Source organism: Ostrinia furnacalis, unplaced genomic scaffold (genome assembly GCF_004193835.3).
Source record: "Ostrinia furnacalis isolate ACB-3 unplaced genomic scaffold, ASM419383v2 OfSCF6417, whole genome shotgun sequence".
Classification (NCBI taxonomy): Eukaryota; Metazoa; Arthropoda; class Insecta; order Lepidoptera; family Crambidae; genus Ostrinia; species Ostrinia furnacalis.
In genome coordinates this window covers 11,063-31,788 of record NW_021136656.1, presented here as the reverse complement: position 1 = coordinate 31,788, position 20,726 = coordinate 11,063, and the positions used below count along the sequence as shown (strand labels likewise).

At 42.5% G+C, this 20,726-nt stretch overlaps 2 protein-coding genes across 2 annotated transcripts; one reads left to right on the top strand and one right to left on the bottom strand.

Moving 5' to 3' along the window:
• The first annotated feature begins 293 nt into the window (after window positions 1-293).
• Window positions 294-18,253, top strand: MED1 (Mediator complex subunit 1). Its single transcript, XM_028317719.1, has 13 exons — window positions 294-719; window positions 801-934; window positions 1,187-1,310; window positions 1,410-1,526; window positions 2,595-2,733; window positions 2,842-3,091; window positions 4,166-4,295; window positions 4,474-4,596; window positions 5,206-5,386; window positions 7,969-8,203; window positions 9,892-10,082; window positions 10,643-11,051; window positions 15,544-18,253. The coding sequence occupies exons 1-13, from the start codon at window positions 549-551 to the stop codon at window positions 18,149-18,151; spliced, it is 4,812 nt and encodes a 1,603-aa protein (XP_028173520.1). The 5' UTR covers window positions 294-548; the 3' UTR covers window positions 18,152-18,253.
• Window positions 18,254-19,396: 1,143 nt separating this feature from the next.
• LOC114362383 (uncharacterized) lies at window positions 19,397-20,005 on the bottom strand. The gene has a single exon (XM_028317768.1). The coding sequence runs from the start codon at window positions 19,998-20,000 to the stop codon at window positions 19,443-19,445; it is 558 nt and encodes a 185-aa protein (XP_028173569.1). The 5' UTR covers window positions 20,001-20,005; the 3' UTR covers window positions 19,397-19,442.
• Between the last annotated feature and the right edge of the window lie 721 nt (window positions 20,006-20,726).

Here is a 20,726-nt window from a genome sequence, read left to right as displayed (position 1 = left end):
TTACCAAAATGGAGAATGAATTTATTAACGAGGAAATTTTATTAAGCCTACTCTATCATGAAATCAATGTTTAGAATTCGGTCAGTTTGATTTCTAAACGGACATGTTGACTGTTGGCATTTAGGACTATCCAACCAAATGCAAAAGAACGTCATCCCACTAACACAAGTTTCTCTATCTCTTTCTAGCTTTAATATGATACGTAACTACTAGCGCCACTTAAAAAAGTAAAGCTGAAAGCAAAACTAAATTAAATTAGGGTGGTTAATAGCAAATGGCATCGGCCATGGGAACGATTTGACAGTTCGAATAAATGCTGAGCAGGGAATACGAAAGAAAGAAACTATTTTTAACGTTTGCTTCGACCAACTAATAACTTACTTATGATAATCAATAAATAGTAATTCTATAGTGTTATAATTAAAATGTAATCGTATCAATTATTATTATAATTTCAAAACAAAGTCTATCAGATGTTTCGAGGTTGCAAAGTGTCTGTGTTCAATGTTATCATTATTTGTGTTGTTTTATCAGTGAAGTAAATAGATATGATGAACAACATGACAGACAGCAAAGCTTTAACCATGGGGCCAGCAAATGGTCTTATGGATAAATCCAAGGAACTCCAGAAAGAAATTCTTATGGAGAAACTAAGATCTAAAACTTCACAATACAAAAATTTGTCGGAGACTTCAAAAGCAGTTCGAATGGCATTACTGGTATGCGAAAACTATTTCTTCATAATTATACAGTTAATTTAATACTGTTCAATTGACAATATTATGTGAATTACTCTTTAGGACAAGCGCTGGGCTGTGGACAGTCAAGACCGCATGATTCTTCAAAAGTGCTTGGACAGTCTTCAGCACTGCATCAAGATAAGCTCTCTTCAAAGCCTCATTGAGAGACTCGAGTGTCTGTCGCGACAACTTGGGTTAGTAAACTCTATATTCAAATTTTGTCTAAATGTAGTCATAGTCATAAATGTTCATTGCATCATGTTGGTACATTTGGATCTTAAATACAGAGTCCTGAATCATGTAAGTGAATTGCAGCAATTAAAAATAATATTTACTGTATATTTGTTAAAATATCCACATTTACATACTTCTACATGCATGTACCTGTGAATTCAGCTAAAAATAGGTCTTTTTTCACAAATAACTGTATAAAAAAAATATTACAGGCTTAAGTTTGTTGTTGGGACCTCCGGTGTTAATCTATTCATATCATCCGATATGTTTTACCTTGAGATACTTGTGGAATCATCTGGCTCAATCAAAGATGTCAAGATTCATCATGAAGGAAAGGTATGCTATATTTTACCTCTGTTGATTTAAGTGTTGTTTATTCATTTAATTAAACTATGTATAAAGTAGGTACTTATTGATTTATTTTTTGTCTTTTAGATTGAACAACAAAGTTGTGAAGAATTGGTTTCCTGTATATCTCGGGGTGACTTTGCTGATTTTACTGCTCAATTAGAAGGTCTAACAGCTGTCTACCAGTTAAATGCTGAGAAAAAGGTAAGTTTATATTAATATATTTGCATAGCTGGGCACCGTTAATCAAATAGTTAACTTCGTTAATCGTTAAACCGTTAATAAAAAAATTAATTTCGTTAAACGTTAAAACGTTACATTTCGCAAGATTTAACGGAAGTTAGCGTTAATCGTTAATCCGTTAACACATGATAATAAAACGAACAAAAAATGTATGCAAGGTTCAAATAATTTCGAAAGCTTGTATCGCGCATGGACTTTATTCCTCTTTTATTTTTGCATAAGTACCTACAATTACTTTTTTCGTTTTAGTACAACTGCATTTCAGAATAAAAGTTTGTTTTTAAAAAAGTTTTTCAATATTATTTAATTTTATTTTACACTTTTTATTATTAGTATCTCAATCTCAGAGCCTTGGTTCAATTACAATACAATTTAGCACCAAAGTGCTCGAAAAGACAAATCCAACAAACCCAAACTCGATAAGTTTCCACCGTTTCGTTTAGGAGTTCCTATGACCTCCTAACTCCACCATCAGACCAGCTCAATGGTACCATAACATTGCATTGTCATCGTACTTACATTATACCAAACAGCTCAATCGGTTGAGGAAAACTGGTCATAAATTCAGTTGCAAGATTTGTCCCACACATACTAACAAGTGAAGTCAAAAATATAAAGCTTGTAAACAAATAAATAAATATCATTTTTTATATCGTTTCGTTAGTGATCTGGTTACAAAAACTGTTGTTTTGTGTTCTGGAAGTTCTGGAAGCCCGAACGTACTTGTCAGAACGCGTTTTTCTAGCGTTTTTCAGCGTGCCTGCTGTATCTTTTTGGTAAATAGTAGGTACTGGATTAACGATTAACGGACTTAGGATTATTAAACGGAAGTTAACGAGTCCGTTAACAATTTTTAAAGTTAACTTAAAAGTTAATCCGTTAATAGAAATGTTAACTTCGTTAATTAACGATTAACGGATTAACGAGTTAATGCCCAGCTATGTATATTTGAATGTAAATACAATACAAAAACAATGTTTTTTATTCTATACTCACAATTAAATAACTATGTATAAACAATATTTATAGGTGAAATGCAAAGCATTCAGTGCCCTGCAGAGCTTGGAAGAAGATCTTTGCACCTTAAGGCAGCTGCAAAGCTTCATCAAAGATCCATGGGCACAGGTTCATAAGAGCCCCATTGGGTTCCTCCAAAAACGAAGGGGAGGTAATGTATAGAACATTCTTTATATTATTTTTGTTTTTAATACCACATTACGCATATGGAATGGAATATAGTTTCNATAATAAGTAAGTCTTGTACATTTTAATACAGGTCACGCTATGCGGCTCACATACTTCGTATCACCTTATGAACTTCTGGATAAAGACAAAGGCCTTCAACCACTCACAGTAGAACTCTTAACACTGGGCAAACCTCAAGCTTCGAGCGGTCTCGCTTCTTTGGTGGCTCCAACTCACACTCCCATTGGGCATTCAGCTACAGTCCTGTTGGAGGGCTCTACCGCTAACAAGCTGCAGTTGCAGTCTATTATATCTGGTGGCGGCCAAAGGCCAGGAAAAGGGTAAGTTAGAAATACAGAGTTTGTTTGAATTACGTAAAGAATTTTTTTTTTTTCATCTATAATATAAAAATGAATCGCAAAATGTGTTGGTAAGCGCATAACTCAACAACGCCTGGACCAATTTTACCAATTCTTTTTTTAAATGTTCGTTGAAGTCCAAGGATGGTTTTTACGGAGAGAAAAAAATCGAATTATTTCCGGGAAAACCCTAAAAAAAACTCGAAACTTCATCCCTAAGGGGGTAAAACGGGATCCACGCGTACGAAGTCGCGGGCGGCCGCTAGTATTTAATTATTTTTATCAGCTGCACGTGGTTTGAAAATTGGCACACGTGGATAATTTACTTCGTTCATAGAAAAATACGTACATACTGTATACTGCAAAGCTTAATAGACATGCGCGAATTAGAATACCTACCACGAATTAGATTTTAAATGTGCTACCACAGTGTACCAGGTGTCAACAATATGGACATACCAAAAACAACTGTATGCGTCCATACAGGTGTGTTAAATGCGCACAAGGACACAAAACTACTGACTGCCACAAAAAGGATAGAAACTTGCCCGCTACCTGTGCCCTCTGCCAAGGTGATCATCCAGCCAACTACAAAGGCTGCCAAGTCTATAAGGAGATCCGTTCACGAAAAATGGTTCAAGCTGGGACTAGAAGAGCCCCACAAGACAAGACAAAAGCCACAGACACCTTTACACCTCGAGTGGAAGATTTCCCTCCGCTAAGACTCCCCAGACACAATACACAACATCCGAAAAATGACCAGGAAAAAAACAATCTGCGCCCAGCCGAAAGCGTATCCAATACTGCAAATANAAATGTGCTTTTTTTTTTCGCAAAAACTACCATAATTAAAAATAATTTAGATAAAGTTGTATTGTTAATTGGTTAAATTGTTCTATACTGCTTATTGAAAAAATTGGATACTGATTGCAGAATCACCTGTATAGTGCACTTAAAACTTTTTATCATGCTAAAAGATAGCATTAACTTAAAAATGCTAAAAGATAGCATTTTTCAGTGTTTAACTTAATTAATTTTAATTTCTTTGTGCTTTAGGAATGGCCCGGTATACGCACCGCTGGTGCCTCAAAACAGTGCTATGTTGCCAGCATGTTTCACTCTGAAGCTGTCCCAACCTACACCTATGTGTTCTGGGCTAGCAAAACTCATACATGCTACAACTGAGGTAATTATATGAATAAAAACGATTTTAGAGAAACTATAGTTAGATGATGCTTATTTTCTGCACTTAGACTTTTGATTAGGTCATTGAATAGAGAAAATGTAACAAATGTTACTATTCTGAGTATAAATTTGTCTATATTTTACTGTAGTCTTGTTTAATGTTCAGTTCATTTTCTCAGGTGGAGGTGGCTGGTGACTGGGCGAATGCGAAGCCATTGCTAGGCCTCGTGGCCCAGCAAGCCTACAACAAGCTCGCACCAGGCAAGATTATAGAGCTGAATCTAAGCAAAGGATTGTTTGTAGTAAGTATAAACATACTTGACATTTACTCATTACTCATTTCTTCTTCTTTTCCCTAGCCCTTTTTCCTATTATTTGGGGTCGGCTCTCCATGTTCTGAGGCGCCAGGACAGTCTATGGGCAGTTGAAATATTTGTCTGGGCATTGGCTACCATAGACCGCCAGGTGGCCAGTAGGCGTCCTCTACATTTACACATTATATTTGAATCTTCTAATTAGTTTAGTGAAGTTTTGCTTGTTATTCATGGTTTATTCCACTTTTTTCACCTGGGTGAAATGGTTTTGAGGTGAAATGAAGACACTTAAAATCTACTTTGGTTCACCCAAGTAAACAAAGTGGAATAAACCGTTATTCATATATCGCACCTACGGTGCAATAACGTCACTTATGCATTTTTTTTTTCAAAACAACTGATTATGAGAAAATACTCCAAATCTACCTCTTTACTTGGTTTACTTTGATTCAGTTAAGTTTTGAAAAAAAAATGCATAAGTGACGTTATTGCACCGTAGGTGCGATATGTATATCCTTTTTTTTTAATTTCTTAAAATAGTATTAATAAATATTTGAAGTAGGTATTGATAAAAAAAATTAAAATGTTCTATTACAGAACCTTCCCGAGCAGACTCAGTGCTACTTCTTGTGCGAGACTCGCGGGCTCGAAGGCTGCGTGGTGACGAGCGTCCCGTTCACTCACCCGTCGCACGTGCCGCCGCTGCTGGCCTGTCTCCGGCAACAGGCGCTCTTCAACGCGCTGGTGGCAAGCTGCGTGCGTTTGCAGACCAAGCAAGGTAGAACCTAGTCTTTATTACTTTACGAGTTAATGCTGCTTTTACACTGCGCGGAAATTGGCCAAGTCAAGTCAAAAAAACAGTGGGGTGGGGATGAAAAATGAATGAATTTCATCCCCACTCCTCTCTGTTTTTTTGACTTGACTCGGTTAATTTCCGCATAGTGTAAATCCAGCACAAGACGAAAACTTCAAGAGATTGCTCATAGAGTGGTAACATAGATTACAGCAACCGTGCCTTAACTATACAGAGTGGAAATGATAAGTAATTTCGATTATTTCTAAACTAAACAAGATATCGAAAAACTGATTACTGATCCTGAAAGTGCTTCACGAGCTCATTCAAACGATATCACTAATAGGTTACAGAATAAACTGGATCTATTCAAAAATTCAATGTTACTAGCTTCCATACATTTAGTACAGCCACACAATATTAAAAACTTACTTACTTATCGTTTCTACCCTGTATACTGATAAGGCAAAATATTGTGCCGGACGGTATGGGGTAGCAACCCTGTGCGGACCCTGAATACCGTACGCCGACACGGCGCGATGCGGGGTGCAGCGCGAGCGGGAGAGCGAGACGAAGGGGGCGGGGAGCGCAGAAATAATAACTCGGTTGTGGTTGAGACTGTGACCGGTTCCTCGGAGCAGTGGCGAGAGCTTGGTGTTGTAGCTTGTTGAGGAGAAAACGCGGAACTGACTGGGTCCGGATGGCACCCCGATATTTATTTACTTTCATTAGAGTGAGAAAACCTCGTTGCCTCTCGCTCTAATGAAACAGCAAATCTATTGCCCTCTCTCTCTAATTTAGACCCCCCCTGGGCGGCAATACCGTATAGAGAGCCTGTTTTTTATCTATTCGGTGACCTATTTTTTAACTATGACCTTGACCTAATTCTTATCGGATTCTAATTAGCTCTTCCACTATTCTTTGGAATCTATGTTATTTATTTTCAGACAAATTACTTCTTACTATTCGATAGGTAAATAAAGGTACACAGGTACAGGGTTAATTACACTAACTTTTGCAATGAAAATTGTACTACTTATTTCTCATTCTAATTATTTGCAGAGTTGAATTCAGGGATTACATTATTAAAGCTGTTATTGAAGGAATGATAACTACTAGACATAAAATAATTCCAAAAAATCTCTTTACTAGAGAGTATTTACGAATCTAAGCTGCTAACCTGCTTTTTCGGTATAGCTGGAAGAAGATGAGCCCCTTTGCATTCTCTTCTTGCAACTTCACTCCATAGAAGACCGTCGTGGTGACGCCTCCTTACTTCGACAACGAAGACAAATTCATCCGCTTAGCTCGCTTATTTGATCGTTGGCTGACGGGCGTCCCCGGTGGTGTACCGGCTTCATATTCAGACGTCATTGTCCTCAACTGTGAAATAAAGTTCTCGACGGAATAAACTGTGTATGACAAGCATCAACTTAAAATTTTATGGGGCTATGTTCAATTTTTATTTCCTATTCAAAACCAAAAATAAAATCTAAAAATATATTGCTTGACAAATATTGTATGCTCTTCTTTGCTTTGCCACTGTTAGATACATGTAACAATTTTACTTATGCTTTATAAATAAAGATGTTCAGTTTGTATTTTAGTCAGTGCAACCCTCATACACAACTGCGACGACTGGATGGCTCGCTTAACATACCAGCAAAATCCTGCCCGAAGTCGGCAAGCACACCTAGTGCGTCTCTTAACCTACAATATTAGGTGGGTAAAACATTATGAAAAAGAAACTGGAAAGGCTAAAAGCTAGCTATCAAGCTAAAAAAATTATCCACTATGGGCACAACGCTAACGCTTCATAACTAAAATCAAGGACACACTTGGCCCATCGGCACACCTGGCCGCTAACTTAAAAATTATGGNTAGTGGTGTATACTTTTCCTAGCGGAACCCTATTGTGATAAATGGAAATTAAAAACAATAGTTTTTATGCAATTATTTGTAAACAAGTCGGTGCGCGCGAACAACGTCGATCACGAAACGTGGGATAATATCTTTTACGGAACCCTTGCGGCCTTTCCACGGAACCCCAGGGTTCCGCGGACCACCTTTCGGGAACCACTGACATAGATAACAGCAACCGTGTCTTATTTATACAGGGTGAAAACGATAAGTAATCTCACTCGATTATTTCTAAACTAAACAAGATATCGAAAAACTGATTACTGATCCTGAAAGTGCTTCACGAGCTCATTCAAACGATATCACTAATAGGTTACAGAATAAACTGGATTACAGCCACACAATATTAAAAACTTACTTACTTATCGTTTCTACCCTGTATACTGATAAGGCAAAATATGTTAAGGTTAATGCGGCTCTGCGCTCTGCTACTGCGCTTTTTCATGTCGAGTTGTGAGCCAACCTCATATTCATTGTGAAAAGGACAAAGCATAGAGGCCGTATATTCGTCAGACATATGTTTAGCCAACTGTATGATACTTGATCGATACTTACTTGATACTATGAGATTCATGACGATCTAATGAATATGATAAATTGCATGTAATCTATGATACTTAACTAGGTGTTTGTTTTGTGTTTTTCAGTTTTGGACCTCGAAAGCGTGCTGATGTTCGAAGTCAGCGCCCTCTCGTGGCAGCACATCTCCATCTCACTGGAGCACCCATTAGACGAGAGCATGGCGACCGTAGAACTGGAGCTGTCCGACCCGGCCGCGCCCCGGGCCTCAGTCTACACTCTCAACTCGCCGCCGAGAGAACATATAGATGATTATATCAGCCGGGTTCTCCAGAAGAGCCACTCGATACCCATCACTTTGAGGTGAGTGACCGTGACGTCAGCACATCTCTATCTCACTAGAGCACCCTTTGAACTGGAGCTGTCCGACCCGGCCGCGCCCCGTGCCTCGGTCTACACTCTCAACTCGCCGCCGAGAGAACATATAGATGATTATATCAGCCGAGTGCTGCAGAAGAGTCACTCGATACCCATCACTTTGAGGTGAGTGACCGTGACGTCAGCACATCTCTATCTCACTCGAGCACCCTTTGAACTGGAGCTGTCTGGCCCGGCGGCGCCCCGGGCCTCGGTCTACACTCTGAACTCGCCACCGAGAGAACATATACAACCAGGTATTATTGAAAAATTGTGGTCGTGGTAATGTAAAATATCATAAGGTGTGTCAATTTTCGTTGAATTTCATCATTTATTGTGTAAGTTAAAAAATAATTGAGATAGATTTTTTTCCTTATTTTTCCTAAAGTAGTCAACTCATGACTATGTCCATCCTGTGGCGTCGGCTTATCCTTGAATTTTGGGACACGTTGTATACATAGTTGGTCAGGGAATTTTTAAAAAAATGTCAGGGAAAGTCAGGGAAAAGTCAGGGAATTTTTTAGAACATTTGCAGTGGACACCCTGATATAGATGATTATATCAGCCGGGTTCTCCAGAAGAGCCACTCGATACCCATCACTTTGAGGTGAGTGACCGTGACGTCAGCACATCTCTATCTCACTAGAGCACCCTTTGAACTAGAGCTGTCTGACCCGGCGGCGCCCCGTGTCTACACTCTCAACTCGCCGCCGAGAGAACATATAGATGATTATATCAGCCGAGTGCTGCAGAAGAGTCACTCGATACCCATCACTTTGAGGTGAGTGACAGTGACGTGACGTCAGCACATCTCTTCCACTAGAGCACCCTTTGAACTGGAGCTGTCCGACCCGGCGGCGCCCCGGGCCTCGGTCTACACTCTCAACTCGCCGCCGAGAGAACATATAGATGATTATATCAGCCGGGTTCTCCAGAAGAGCCACTCGATACCCATCACTTTGAGGTGAGTGACATTGACGTGACGTCAGCACATCTCCTCCACTAGAGCACCCTTTGAACTGGAGCTGTCTGACCCGGCGGCGGCCCGTGTTCGGTCTACTCTAGGCCCTATTTCATCAATTTTAATATGTTTATCTCTTAAAAAAATGTCATTTCATGATTATAAAACTTTTCAACCTGTGCACGGGAGGGCTTCTAACTAATGTTAAAGCCCGGTCTGTGAGCACGTAGAATTTTGTCCAATGACCCCAAGCTACCCATTCTTATCGCTCGCGCGTAATTACAATATTGCTGTCGCGACAGTGCGACGGGCGCCCGCAGTGAGTGTGCAACCGCGACAGCAACATAATTACACGCGAACCCCTAAGAGTTTCCTACTTACCGAAGTGGCCGTGGTCGTCACACCTGGTTTGGTAGCAAGCTTCACAATCCGTCGCTATTCCTTCCGCATTGCAGCCTTTCTTGTGCACTCGTGGAATGGACCATTAAGTGTGGTTTTGACCTGATCAGTCCAGCGCATGGGCGACCTGGCACGCGCTCTTGTGCCCTCAACCTTCCCCTGCACGTTTCCTACACTGCCTGGGTTCCCCTGTAGCCCAGGGACCCTGTATGACCCTTGGTGACTCCCGTGTAGTACGAATGAAGTTAAACTATGATCCGTCTTTGTTTATCAGGTCGCTAGTAAAAATCTGGGAGCGCGAAGCAGCCACGAAGCAGATGAACGGCGGCTACTCGGCCCTGGAGTCGAATTTTAGCTGCGGCCTGGGGGGCATGGATCCCGGGGGCGAGCACGTGAAGCACGAGCCCGGGACCATGCACGGCCGAGCTCTCTACCCCTCCAGCGTCAGCCACCCGCACCAGGGCGGTGAGTACCAGCCACACCTTTCAGGCCGTTCACACACTATGCCCCAGTAGCAGCTATCTAGCAGTAGCTTGAGTAGCTTCCCGTGGATTTAGATGGAGCCTTACATACGATGCTACATTTTTGCATGGTGTCCATACAGAATTACAGATCCAAAGAAGGCAGCGGTGGTGTCGCTGCCTAAATAATTAGCGATTATTGCGAACCATAGCAGATGATTGCAAACTAATTAGGGAAAAACTATATGTTAAGTGCCCGGTATTTTAAGTAGACCACAATAACAAAAAACTCACAACATTTTACAAAGTTTTTCGCCTTAACCCAGGTTTTTGTTTATAATTTTTTGTAACTTCATAACTTTGGTTTTAAATACTAGCACATTTTATCACCTGTATAGTTTTTTAACAATGAACACATGATAAGGTATCGGGAAATCCAAATAGAAGAAACACACTGTATAACATTAGAAAGATAGAAGCTTCTAAGTTTGTCCACAAAAGGAAGGTATTTTAACTGCTTGAGCGTTACTTGTCTTAAAAATACTTTTTCCTTTATCTTTACAGGCGCATACCTGTCTGAACAGCAGCACCACCTCTCAATGATATGCCAAGACCCCAACGCGGGGGACAGCAAGTCCCAGGTGTCTGAAGAACGAAAGTCCAAAAAGAGGAAGTCCGACATAGATCCTTGGTCGGCGAACCAAAAAAAGGGCAAACCCGGCCTCAGCGAAATGCCAGACTCGGAAAGCGACATGGAAAACTCCGATGGATACGTCAACGAAGACGATAACACTATGAACAGTAACTCGACCAACGACGACATTGAAGGCAGGGAGTCGTCGGTTTCCCAAAACGAGTTCGCGTCAGATCTGGAACTGTCGGGCATGGACGCGGACGCCCTGGGCGGACCAGACAACAGGACCTCCTCCGATATGGACAACTCTAATGATGGCGATGTGGAAGATATTATCAGGTTCGTGACTACTACCTTATTTACTTACTTTTACCAGGCCTGTTCATCTCCGCGAGTTTACATCGAAAACAAAAACGCACGATGGCACCCTACAGGATTACTATTCCACAAGGCCTAACATACGAGCGAGCATTGACTCACGCACGCGTATTCTTGTGTATGATGGAAAAAAATAAAGAAAATGGTGTACTAAATACATACTGTGCAGTATTTAACTGCCTAAATAATAATAAAAACACAGAATGTACTTTTTTAAGTTGCCTGAAGACACTTAGAGGTNTGTTTTCTAAGGGAAGGCGCTGGATGCAGGCCGCTACCAACCGTGCGATGTGGAAGTCATTGGGGGAGGCCTATGTTCAGCAGTGGACGTCCTGTGGCTGAAATGATGATGATGATGATGATGTTTTCTAAAATAAACTATGATTTATACATCTCCAACGTCCCACATACGCCTATTAATCAGTAATTAAGGACTCGACACATTACTAATTGAGAACTAACTGAGAACCAACTAAGAGAAAGTGGACTGTATTACGAAGTTAAACTATTTACTGTCAAACTATATAAACGAAATAAAAACGATACAAAATTGAAACAAAACGAAAACTATTTACAACTATTTAAATTTCTATTCGGGGCCGTCCGTCGTGCACAAATATGTTAAGGTTGATGCGGCTCTGCGCTCTGCTACTGCGCTTTTTCATGTCGAGTTGAGCCAACCACATATTCATTGTGAAAAGGACAAAGCATAGAGGCCGTATATTCGTTAGACATATGTTTAGCCAACTGTATGATACTTGATCGATACTTGATACTATGAGATTCATGACGATCTAATGAATATGATAAATTACATTTAATCACGCTATGATACTTAACTTTTTTTGGGTTTTCAGTTTTGGACCTCGAAAGCGTGCTGATGTTCGAAGTCAGCGCCCTCTCGTGGCAGCACATCTCCATCTCACTGGAGCACCCGTTGGACGAGAGCATGGCGACCGTCGAACTGGAGCTGTCCGACCCGGCCGCGCCCCGGGCCTCGGTCTACACTCTCAACTCGCCGCCGAGAGAACATATAGATGATTATATCAGCCGGGTTCTCCAGAAGAGCCACTCGATACCCATCACTTTGAGGTGAGTGACCGTGACGTCAGCACATCTCTATCTCACTAGAGCACCCTTTGAACTAGAGCTGTCTGACCCGGCGGCGCCCCGTGTCTACACGCTCAACTCGCCGCCGAGAGAACATATAGATGATAATATAAGCAGAGTGCTGCAGAAGAGCCACTCGATACCCATCACTTTGAGGTGAGTGACCGTGACGTCAGCACATCTCTATCTCACTAGAGCACCCTTTGGACTGGAGCTGTCTGACCCGGCCGCGCCCCGGGCCTCGGTCTACACTCTCAACTCGCCGCCGAGAGAACATATAGATGATTATATCAGCCGAGTGCTGCAGAAGAGCCACTCGATACCCATCACTTTGAGGTGAGTGACCGTGACGTGACGTCAGCACATCTACTTCACTAGAGCACCCTTTGAACTGGAGCTGTCCGACCCGGCAGCGCCCCGGGCCTCGGTCTACACTCTCAACTCGCCACCGAGAGAACATATAGATGATTATATCAGCCGGGTTCTCCAGAAGAGCCACTCGATACCCATCACTTTGAGGTGAGTGACAGTGACGTGACGTCAGCACATCTACTTCACTAGAGCACCCTTTGAACTGGAGCTGTCCGACCCGGCCGCGCCCCGGGCCTCGGTCTACACTCTCAACTCGCCGCCGAGAGAACATATAGATGATTATATCAGCCGAGTGCTGCAGAAGAGTCACTCGATACCCATCACTTTGAGGTGAGTGACAGTGACGTGACGTCAGCACATCTCCTTCACTAGAGCACCCTTTGAACTGGAGATATCTGACCCGGCGGCGCCCCGGGCCTCGGTCTACACGCTCAACTCGCCGCGGAGAGAACATATAGATGATTATATCAGCCGAGTGCTGCAGAAGAGTCACTCGATACCCATCACTTTGAGGTGAGTGACCGTGACGTCAGCACATCTCTATCTCACTAGAGCATCCTTTGAACTGGAGCTGTCCGACCCGGCGGCGCCCCGGGCCTCGGTCTACAGTCTCAACTCACCACCCAGGGAACACATCGATGACAACATCAGTCGAGTGCTGCAGAAGAGCCACTCGATACCCATCACTTTGAGGTAAGTGACAGTGACGTGACGTCAGCACATCTTTACTAGAGCACCCTTTGAACTGGAGATGTCTGACCCGGCCGCGCCCCTGGCCTCGGTCTACACTCTCAACTCGCCGCCGAGAGAACATATAGATGATTATATCAGCCGAGTGCTGCAGAAGAGCCACTCGATACCCATCACTTTGAGGTGAGTGACAGTGACGTGACGTCAGCACATCGACTTCACTAGAGCACCCTTTGAACTGGAGCTGTCTGACCCGGCGGCGCCCCGTGTCTCGGTCTACTCTAGGCCCTATTTCATCCATTTGAAGATGTTTATCTCTTAAAAAAACGTCATTGCATGATTATAAAACTTTTCAACCTGTGCACGGAATGACTTCTAACTAATGTTAGACCCCCAAGAGTTTCCTACTTACCATAGTGGCCGTGGTCGTCCGTCACACCTGGTTTGGTAGCAAGCTCCACAATCCGTCGCCATTCCTTCCGCATTGCAGCCTTTCTTGTGCACTCGTGGAATGGACCATTGAGTGGGGTTTTGACCTGATCAGTCTAGCACATAGGCGATCTGCCACGCGCTCTTGTACTCTCAACCTTCCCCTGTGCGTTTCCTACACTGCCTTATGGTTAGTCCGGCCTGGGTTACCCTGTATGACCCTTGGTGACTCGTGTAGTACGAATGAAGTTAAACTATGATCCGTCTTTGTTTATCAGGTCGCTAGTAAAAATCTGGGAGCGCGAAGCAGCCACGAAGCAGATGAACGGCGGCTACTCGGCCCTGGAGTCGAATTTTAGCTGCGGCCTGGGGGGCATGGATCCCGGGGGCGAGCACGTGAAGCACGAGCCCGGGACCATGCACGGCCGAGCTCTCTACCCCTCCAGCGTCAGCCACCCGCACCAGGGCGGTGAGTACCAGCTAGTTGGCATTAGGGTTTACCATAGAGATATAGAGACACTGACTTAGCCCGACGGATTAGCAAGCTAAAGTGGCAATGGGCTGGTAAAGGTAGCAGGAAGGCGCTGGATGCAGGCCGCTACCAACCGTGCGAAGTGAAAGTCTTATGTTCAGCAGTGGACGTCCTGTGGCTGAAATGATGATAGAGAGATGCCAACTAATGTTCTGAGTTCGAAACTCAGTGTCGCATTAGAAATTCACACACACAATCAAATCAAAATATGTGCTAATTATCCACTGTATCAGTACTCAACATTCGAATAATGTTTAGTACTACGCAAGCAATGTAAGCTGTTTACATTATGACGTCGCTGCTGTCAGCATTGCTTTCACGAGCAATGTGTTCTGTTTTTGGGCATATTGCTGCAACACCGGCCCCGCCCCCATGTCACATTTCCCTTTAGTTTCTGTGATCTGTGGGTTTTACTTAGGCTTCACCCGCGTGAATTTTATAGCCTATTAAAACCCGTTCAGTAGTTTTTGCGTAAGGGCCTTTACTAAAATATGCGCGAGCACTTAGATTTAGTGTCCGCTCCGGACATGTGGCGCGGGAAGGCGCTTCGCGCTGGTTTAACCGGCAACTAAATAAATAAGCGCAACCGGCCCGGTTGTGCCCTGCTTTTTAGTTGTATACGGGCCGCGGTAGCTTAGCGTAGACCCTAAAAGGTCGAATAACAAACATCCATCGATTCTCACAAACTCTCATTTATATCATTAAGATAGAAGATTCAAGTTTATGTCCGAAGATGGTATTTCGATGTCCGAGTATGTACTGGTCTTAAAAAAATATATAAAACCCTGTATCTTTACAGGCGCATACCTGTCTGAACAGCAGCACCACCTCTCAATGATATGCCAAGACCCCAACGCGGGGGACAGCAAGTCCCAGGTGTCCGAAGAACGAAAGTCCAAAAAGAGGAAGTCCGACATAGATCCTTGGTCGGCGAACCAAAAAAAGGGCAAACCTGGCCTCAGCGAAATGCCAGACTCGGAAAGCGACTTGGAAAACTCCGATGGATACGTCAACGAGGACGATAACACCATGAATAGTAACTCGACCAACGACGACATTGAAGGCAGGGAGTCGTCGGTTTCCCAAAACGAGTTCGCGTCAGATCTGGAACTGTCGGGCATGGATGCGGAAGCCCTGGGCGGACCAGACAACAGGACCTCCTCCGATATGGACAACTCTAATGATGGCGATGTGGAAGATATTATCAGGTTCGGGACTACTACCTTATTTCCTTACTTTTACATACCTTTTGGTGTTCAGACAATATTCTTATAAAATACTGAACCTACAAGAAACTCACCGAATTGTGCTTTGTTCCAGGAATTCTTTTCAGAAGTCTGATCACAAAAGGCAAAAGCTGAAAAGCAAAGACTCGGAAGCGAGAAGTAATAGGAGCACATCTTCTCTGCTCCTCGACTTGACTGAAGGTAAATCGTACATGCCGTCATCTGTGAGCATCACGCCCATAGGGACCAACGCAGCGAATACTGCGCGCTCTGAATCCGGGTCCAGTATCAGCTCCATGCTCTGCCTCGATCGTCGCCCGGGAATCGAGATCATACCTATCACCGCGGCAGCACCCGCCACTCTACCCAGCTCCATAACAATAACACCCATAACCTCATCTCAACTCAAGTCGCTCGACGAACGCCATCGCTCCGAAAAGAAATCCAGCAAATCAGGCGAAGAACGGAGCAAGGAAAAGAAAAAGAAGCGACGCCGAGACGACTCCATGGGACCACCAGAAAAAGTGCCACCGAAGCAAGACCCGCTGACAAAACCCGTGTCTGTCAGCATCAAACCCACGGACGGTTCACCCATGCGTTCGACGTCCCCGAATTCGCTGCTGAGAAAATTTAGTCCGAGTCCCACCCATGGTAGGTCTGTCTCCATCACAAAATCTCCGAGTCCCAGCACGGTTAAAGGTATGGGAAAACCGTCTGGCACGTCTAGTCATCACAGTAGCCCCCGACACTCGCCGGTACAAAACAGCCCAAAACACTTGCCAGGGTATTCGAGCCCAAAAAACCATAGTATCTCTTCCCCTAAACATAGTTCTTCGGGGTCGGGAAAACCGAGCATGTCAGCTTTAAAATCTGCCACCAGTGGTTCACCGTCCGGCAAATCCGGTACCACAGGTTATGATTTATCAAAAAAGATGTCAAAAGACAGCTACGGATCGAGCTCTGTGTCCTCCAGGGACAAGGAGAAAAAACATTCCAGTTTGTCTTTTTCCAGTTCCGATAGAAGTAGTCCGAAGTTAAAAAACCCGGTAAAATTAAAACAACTCGAAATAACCCCAGTATCGTGCGACAGCCCCGTCACTGAACCGCTAATATCCCCACCAAACGTCGAAGTAAACAAGTCTAATGCTCCGAGTCAAGCTCGGAATAGGAAGGGCTCTCTCAGCGCTGTGATAGATAAATTGAAATCTGCTCAACATTGCGGCACCGACACTGAACTAAGCGGTACCAAATCTAGTAGCTCGTCCAGTAGTACTAACAAATTCTCAGACCCAAAAAACAGTACAGCTAGTAGTAGTTCCAAAATGAGTGAAAGCAAAAATCAAGAATATATGGTCAAACCCAGTCTAGACGGTATGAAAATCACCATTAATAAAACAAGAACAAAAGAATCTTCTAGTAGTGGTTCAAAATTGAACTACAGCAGTTCAAGTTCCAGTAAACAATCTTCCCCGCAACTAACTCCCCCGAGCCAGGGCTCGCCTAAGACGCACACAGGCCTGAAGCCTGGCGTCATTAGCGGCCCGGCGTCAAAGAAAACACAAGTCCTCCAGTCATCAAAGTCCAGTAGCGTGACTACAGGATCTACACCACCGAAAGCTAATATGAGTCCCTCAGAATCGTCAAGTTCTGGTAATAGCAGTCTACCCAAAGTGCCTTATTCTAAATCTTCTAGTACCAGTAGCGCTGGTATTAATTTGTCCAAATCGGCATCGAAATCTAGCTCCGGTTCACCCAAAAGTAGTAGTATGGACATTGCCAAAATAATAAGAGACAGGGAACGAGAAAAAGCCAGGACCAAACTCACCAGTAATTCTGAAAAATCTATATTCGCTTCAAAGTCTGAGAGGCACTCAAGCCCCAGTGGCTCGAGGGATGACGTTGACGGAGACAGGTATAAATCTAAAGAAGCCAACTTTCTAGTCGAGGGTCTGATCAAGCCTCTCGATACAAGCAAATTCCAAATACCCAAACTTAAAAATCAAAGCACTCCGGACAAAAATAGCCCGGTATCACAGTACGACAGTCGGTCTTTGGTGAACGATTTTGCTAGAGGATTAGATCAGAGCAAATATTCTTTTTCTCATTTCGACAACTCGAATTCGAGGCCTTCCGACCTACAAAAATCCGCCTATCCGCTAAACGTACCGAAACCCTTACTGAACATGGGTGGAATGAGTCCGAAAACCGTTCAGCCTAACAAGGTGGACCAATCCGATCGGCCTATAGAATATTCTAAGGCCATCGACAGCTTAAAGGGCGAGAGCCCCCAGCGCAGCAAAGACGACGCGAAGGAAGGCTACTCGGTGTCTTATCCAATGGTGCCTTTAGATTTTAAAACTGACATGGCGAAGGGGTTTCCCGCTCCGAAAGGTAGTTCAGAGGACAGGAAAGGGGCTGACGCGTGCATGAAGCCTCCGGCGAGCGGGTCGGTGCCGCGCAGTGGCGCGACCACTCCTCAGGAGGCGGCAGAGATGCTGTTAGATTTTTCGTCATCGTCGGGGAGTAAAGTGTCGGGGATGGTGGCGGTGCGGCCGGTGTACCCCGCGTCGCCGGCGCTGGCGCTGCAGCTGGCCAAGAGCCCGGCGCCGTCGCCGCTGGTGGCGCCGTCGCCGCACTCCAACTCGCCCGGCATCACCGACGACGAGCTCATGGACGAAGCGCTAGTCGGGCCCGGCAAGTGAGTTGGAGTGTCACGCGCGCCCGACTCCCCTATACAGGGTGGAATTTTGTAATGCCACCTGGAGGGAAAGTACTCTTAATACTGTAGATAGAAAATTTTACTCAAAGAAAACATTCCTTTATTTTTGAAAAGAAAGAGAACTGCATTCAAAGATTTTCGAAAATTTTTCGTAAATTCACTACCATACCATACAATTTTCTGTAACATAATTAAAATAATTTAAGATTTCATAGTTTTCCTTTCATTTGATTTATCATGTTTGTTAGAGAGATTTCATTCTTATACTTAACCCTAACGATCGATGTCATAATGCGGATCGATGTCGGAATGCCCGGGTGTGGCAAGAAAATTTTTGGAAATCTTTGAATGCAGTTCTATTTCTTTTAAAAAATAAAGGAATGTTTTCTTTGAGAAAAAAATTCTATCTACAATATTTAGAGTACTTTCCCTCCAGGTGGCATTACAAAATTCCACCCTGTATAGAATGCAGTTCAATTCGCTATCGGACTGTTAACCCGCATATAAATAAAAAAGGCCAATCATTCAACAGTACCTACCTAGAATTTAAAATAATGATAACACTTGTGTATCGTGTGATGTATACTGAAGCCGGTAACTGATTAAACTACATTCTATGCAGAAAGTACAAGCGACCGGCCTTATGAATGACATACGTATTGTTACATTCTATGGTTATTATTATCTGTAACGAAGTATATTTAACTGATTTATATAATAATGTTATTTATGAACCTATATTTATTTGTGTCTGATGAATATTCATCGTTTTCTCAGTAGGTGTTATTTAAATTATGTGTTTTAATTTTTAAGACCACAAATATTAAACCAAGATATTTTGTGATTAACCTATAATCTGTATATGTTAGTATTTGTATAAATAATATCGTGTCATACAATCATTATACGAGAAGGCCCAGAAAACTAAACATGAAGCCCTTCATATAATCTTATTCAAGAACCACTTCTGACTAAACAACTGCCATGAATACAATTTAGTGTACAACATTATGTCCTAATTTTATTTTAGTTACGTAGCCAATAGTGAACAAGAATAATTTTTCAATAATAATTGTAAATATAATTATATGAATTGGTAATATATGATATTGAAATTATTACATCGGTAAGGGATTATGCTTATAGTTGAAAAGATTTTTTCAGAAATAAAACTATGAAAATCTATTACGTATTTCATTTTAATACTATTAAATAAATTAAGAAATAAATTACTTTCCTACGCTAATACATTAATGAATACAATCTAGGTACACTTAATAATATCTCAGAGAGCTTGGGCGATAATATGCGTAATATGGATAGAAAAAGTAGGGACTTCTTCTGAATGAAGAGTAGTAATATGGGTATGGGTTTCTTTTGAAATGACGCCGGGTTGCGAACCGCTTTTTCGATTTTTGTCTTTTTCTGATAAACGGTAGGGGAGCAAAACCAGCTGCTGTCTCCATCAACTCGTCAGGATGTTTCTCCATTATATCATCAGCAAACTCGTCGGTTAGAGTCTCATCATTGTCAAAGAATACCTCGTTATCTGTTTGCGAATAAATGTCACTCGGCAGATCAATGTCTTCTTCAACAATCACCTCCACATTCGGTATTTGCATTTCTACATCATCACTTCTAGTAGGATGTAATACTTGCTTCTTTTGTTCCGAATCGCCTTTGTTCGCTGTTGTTTCTTCATTGTGTTTGGATTCTGACTCACTGCATTTTGACGAATGTGCGTGGTTGTTATCGGCCGAAACAATTTGTTTTGAAATAGGATCCGCGATGGCGAGTCCCAGCGTCAGTAATAAAATTATTGATGTTTTCATTTTCTCTGTAAGATGATATGGTCAAGTTAGTGCACAACCAGAAACTGATGACAAGGTCAAAGGTATAGGCCTTATATCGCTGACTAAGTGGGCCGAAGAAAGGTGAAAACGAAGGTGCTAATATTGTATATTGTTAGGTACACATTTGAAAGCACTGGTTTTTATTTTGTCAAAACAATTTATAAGGAAAATGTTTATTTATTTACTTATTCTTTCTATTCTGCCCGGCCGGGCAGAAATTGAAATGATGAATTTTAATTTCTGTGACGGGTCTGGGTGTAAATATGTATAATATGTATGTATTTAATAAAAAAAAAGTATATAAGTAGTATATCCGTTAAGCTAGCACCCATAACACAAGCATTGAGTTGCTTACTTTGGGGCTAGCTGGCGCTGTGTGAAATTGTCCAAAGATTTACTTATTTACTTACTTATTTATTCGAGGTTGGGGGAAACCAGTATAACAAAACAATTTAAAATTGCTGAAACAGGAAGGAAATAAAATGATCTGCTTTGGCGGTTTATGATTGACCATACATCGACCGTTACCCATATTTGACCATAAATTGAGGTAAATTACTCTTATTTCTATTTAAAAAATCTATAAAGCATAGACACAAACAATTAAAGAATCTCGTTTAGGATTGGAATATCTAACAACAACCATATAATTCAGAGTTTCTTTACATATCAGCTTGGTAGGATTTAACCGTCAAATTAAAATAA

Excerpts from the sequence above, each read along its gene's own strand:
- LOC114362383 (XM_028317768.1), bottom strand. The coding sequence starts at position 20,000 with ATGAAAACATCAATAATTTTATTACTGACGCTGGGACTCGCCATCGCG.
- MED1 (XM_028317719.1), top strand. The coding sequence starts at position 549 with ATGATGAACAACATGACAGACAGCAAAGCTTTAACCATGGGGCCAGCA. Across the intron at positions 3,092-4,165 it reads GGCCAAAGGCCAGGAAAAGG|GAATGGCCCGGTATACGCAC; the intron begins GTAAGTTAGAAA and ends TTTGTGCTTTAG. Across the intron at positions 4,296-4,473 it reads TCATACATGCTACAACTGAG|GTGGAGGTGGCTGGTGACTG; the intron begins GTAATTATATGA and ends TCATTTTCTCAG.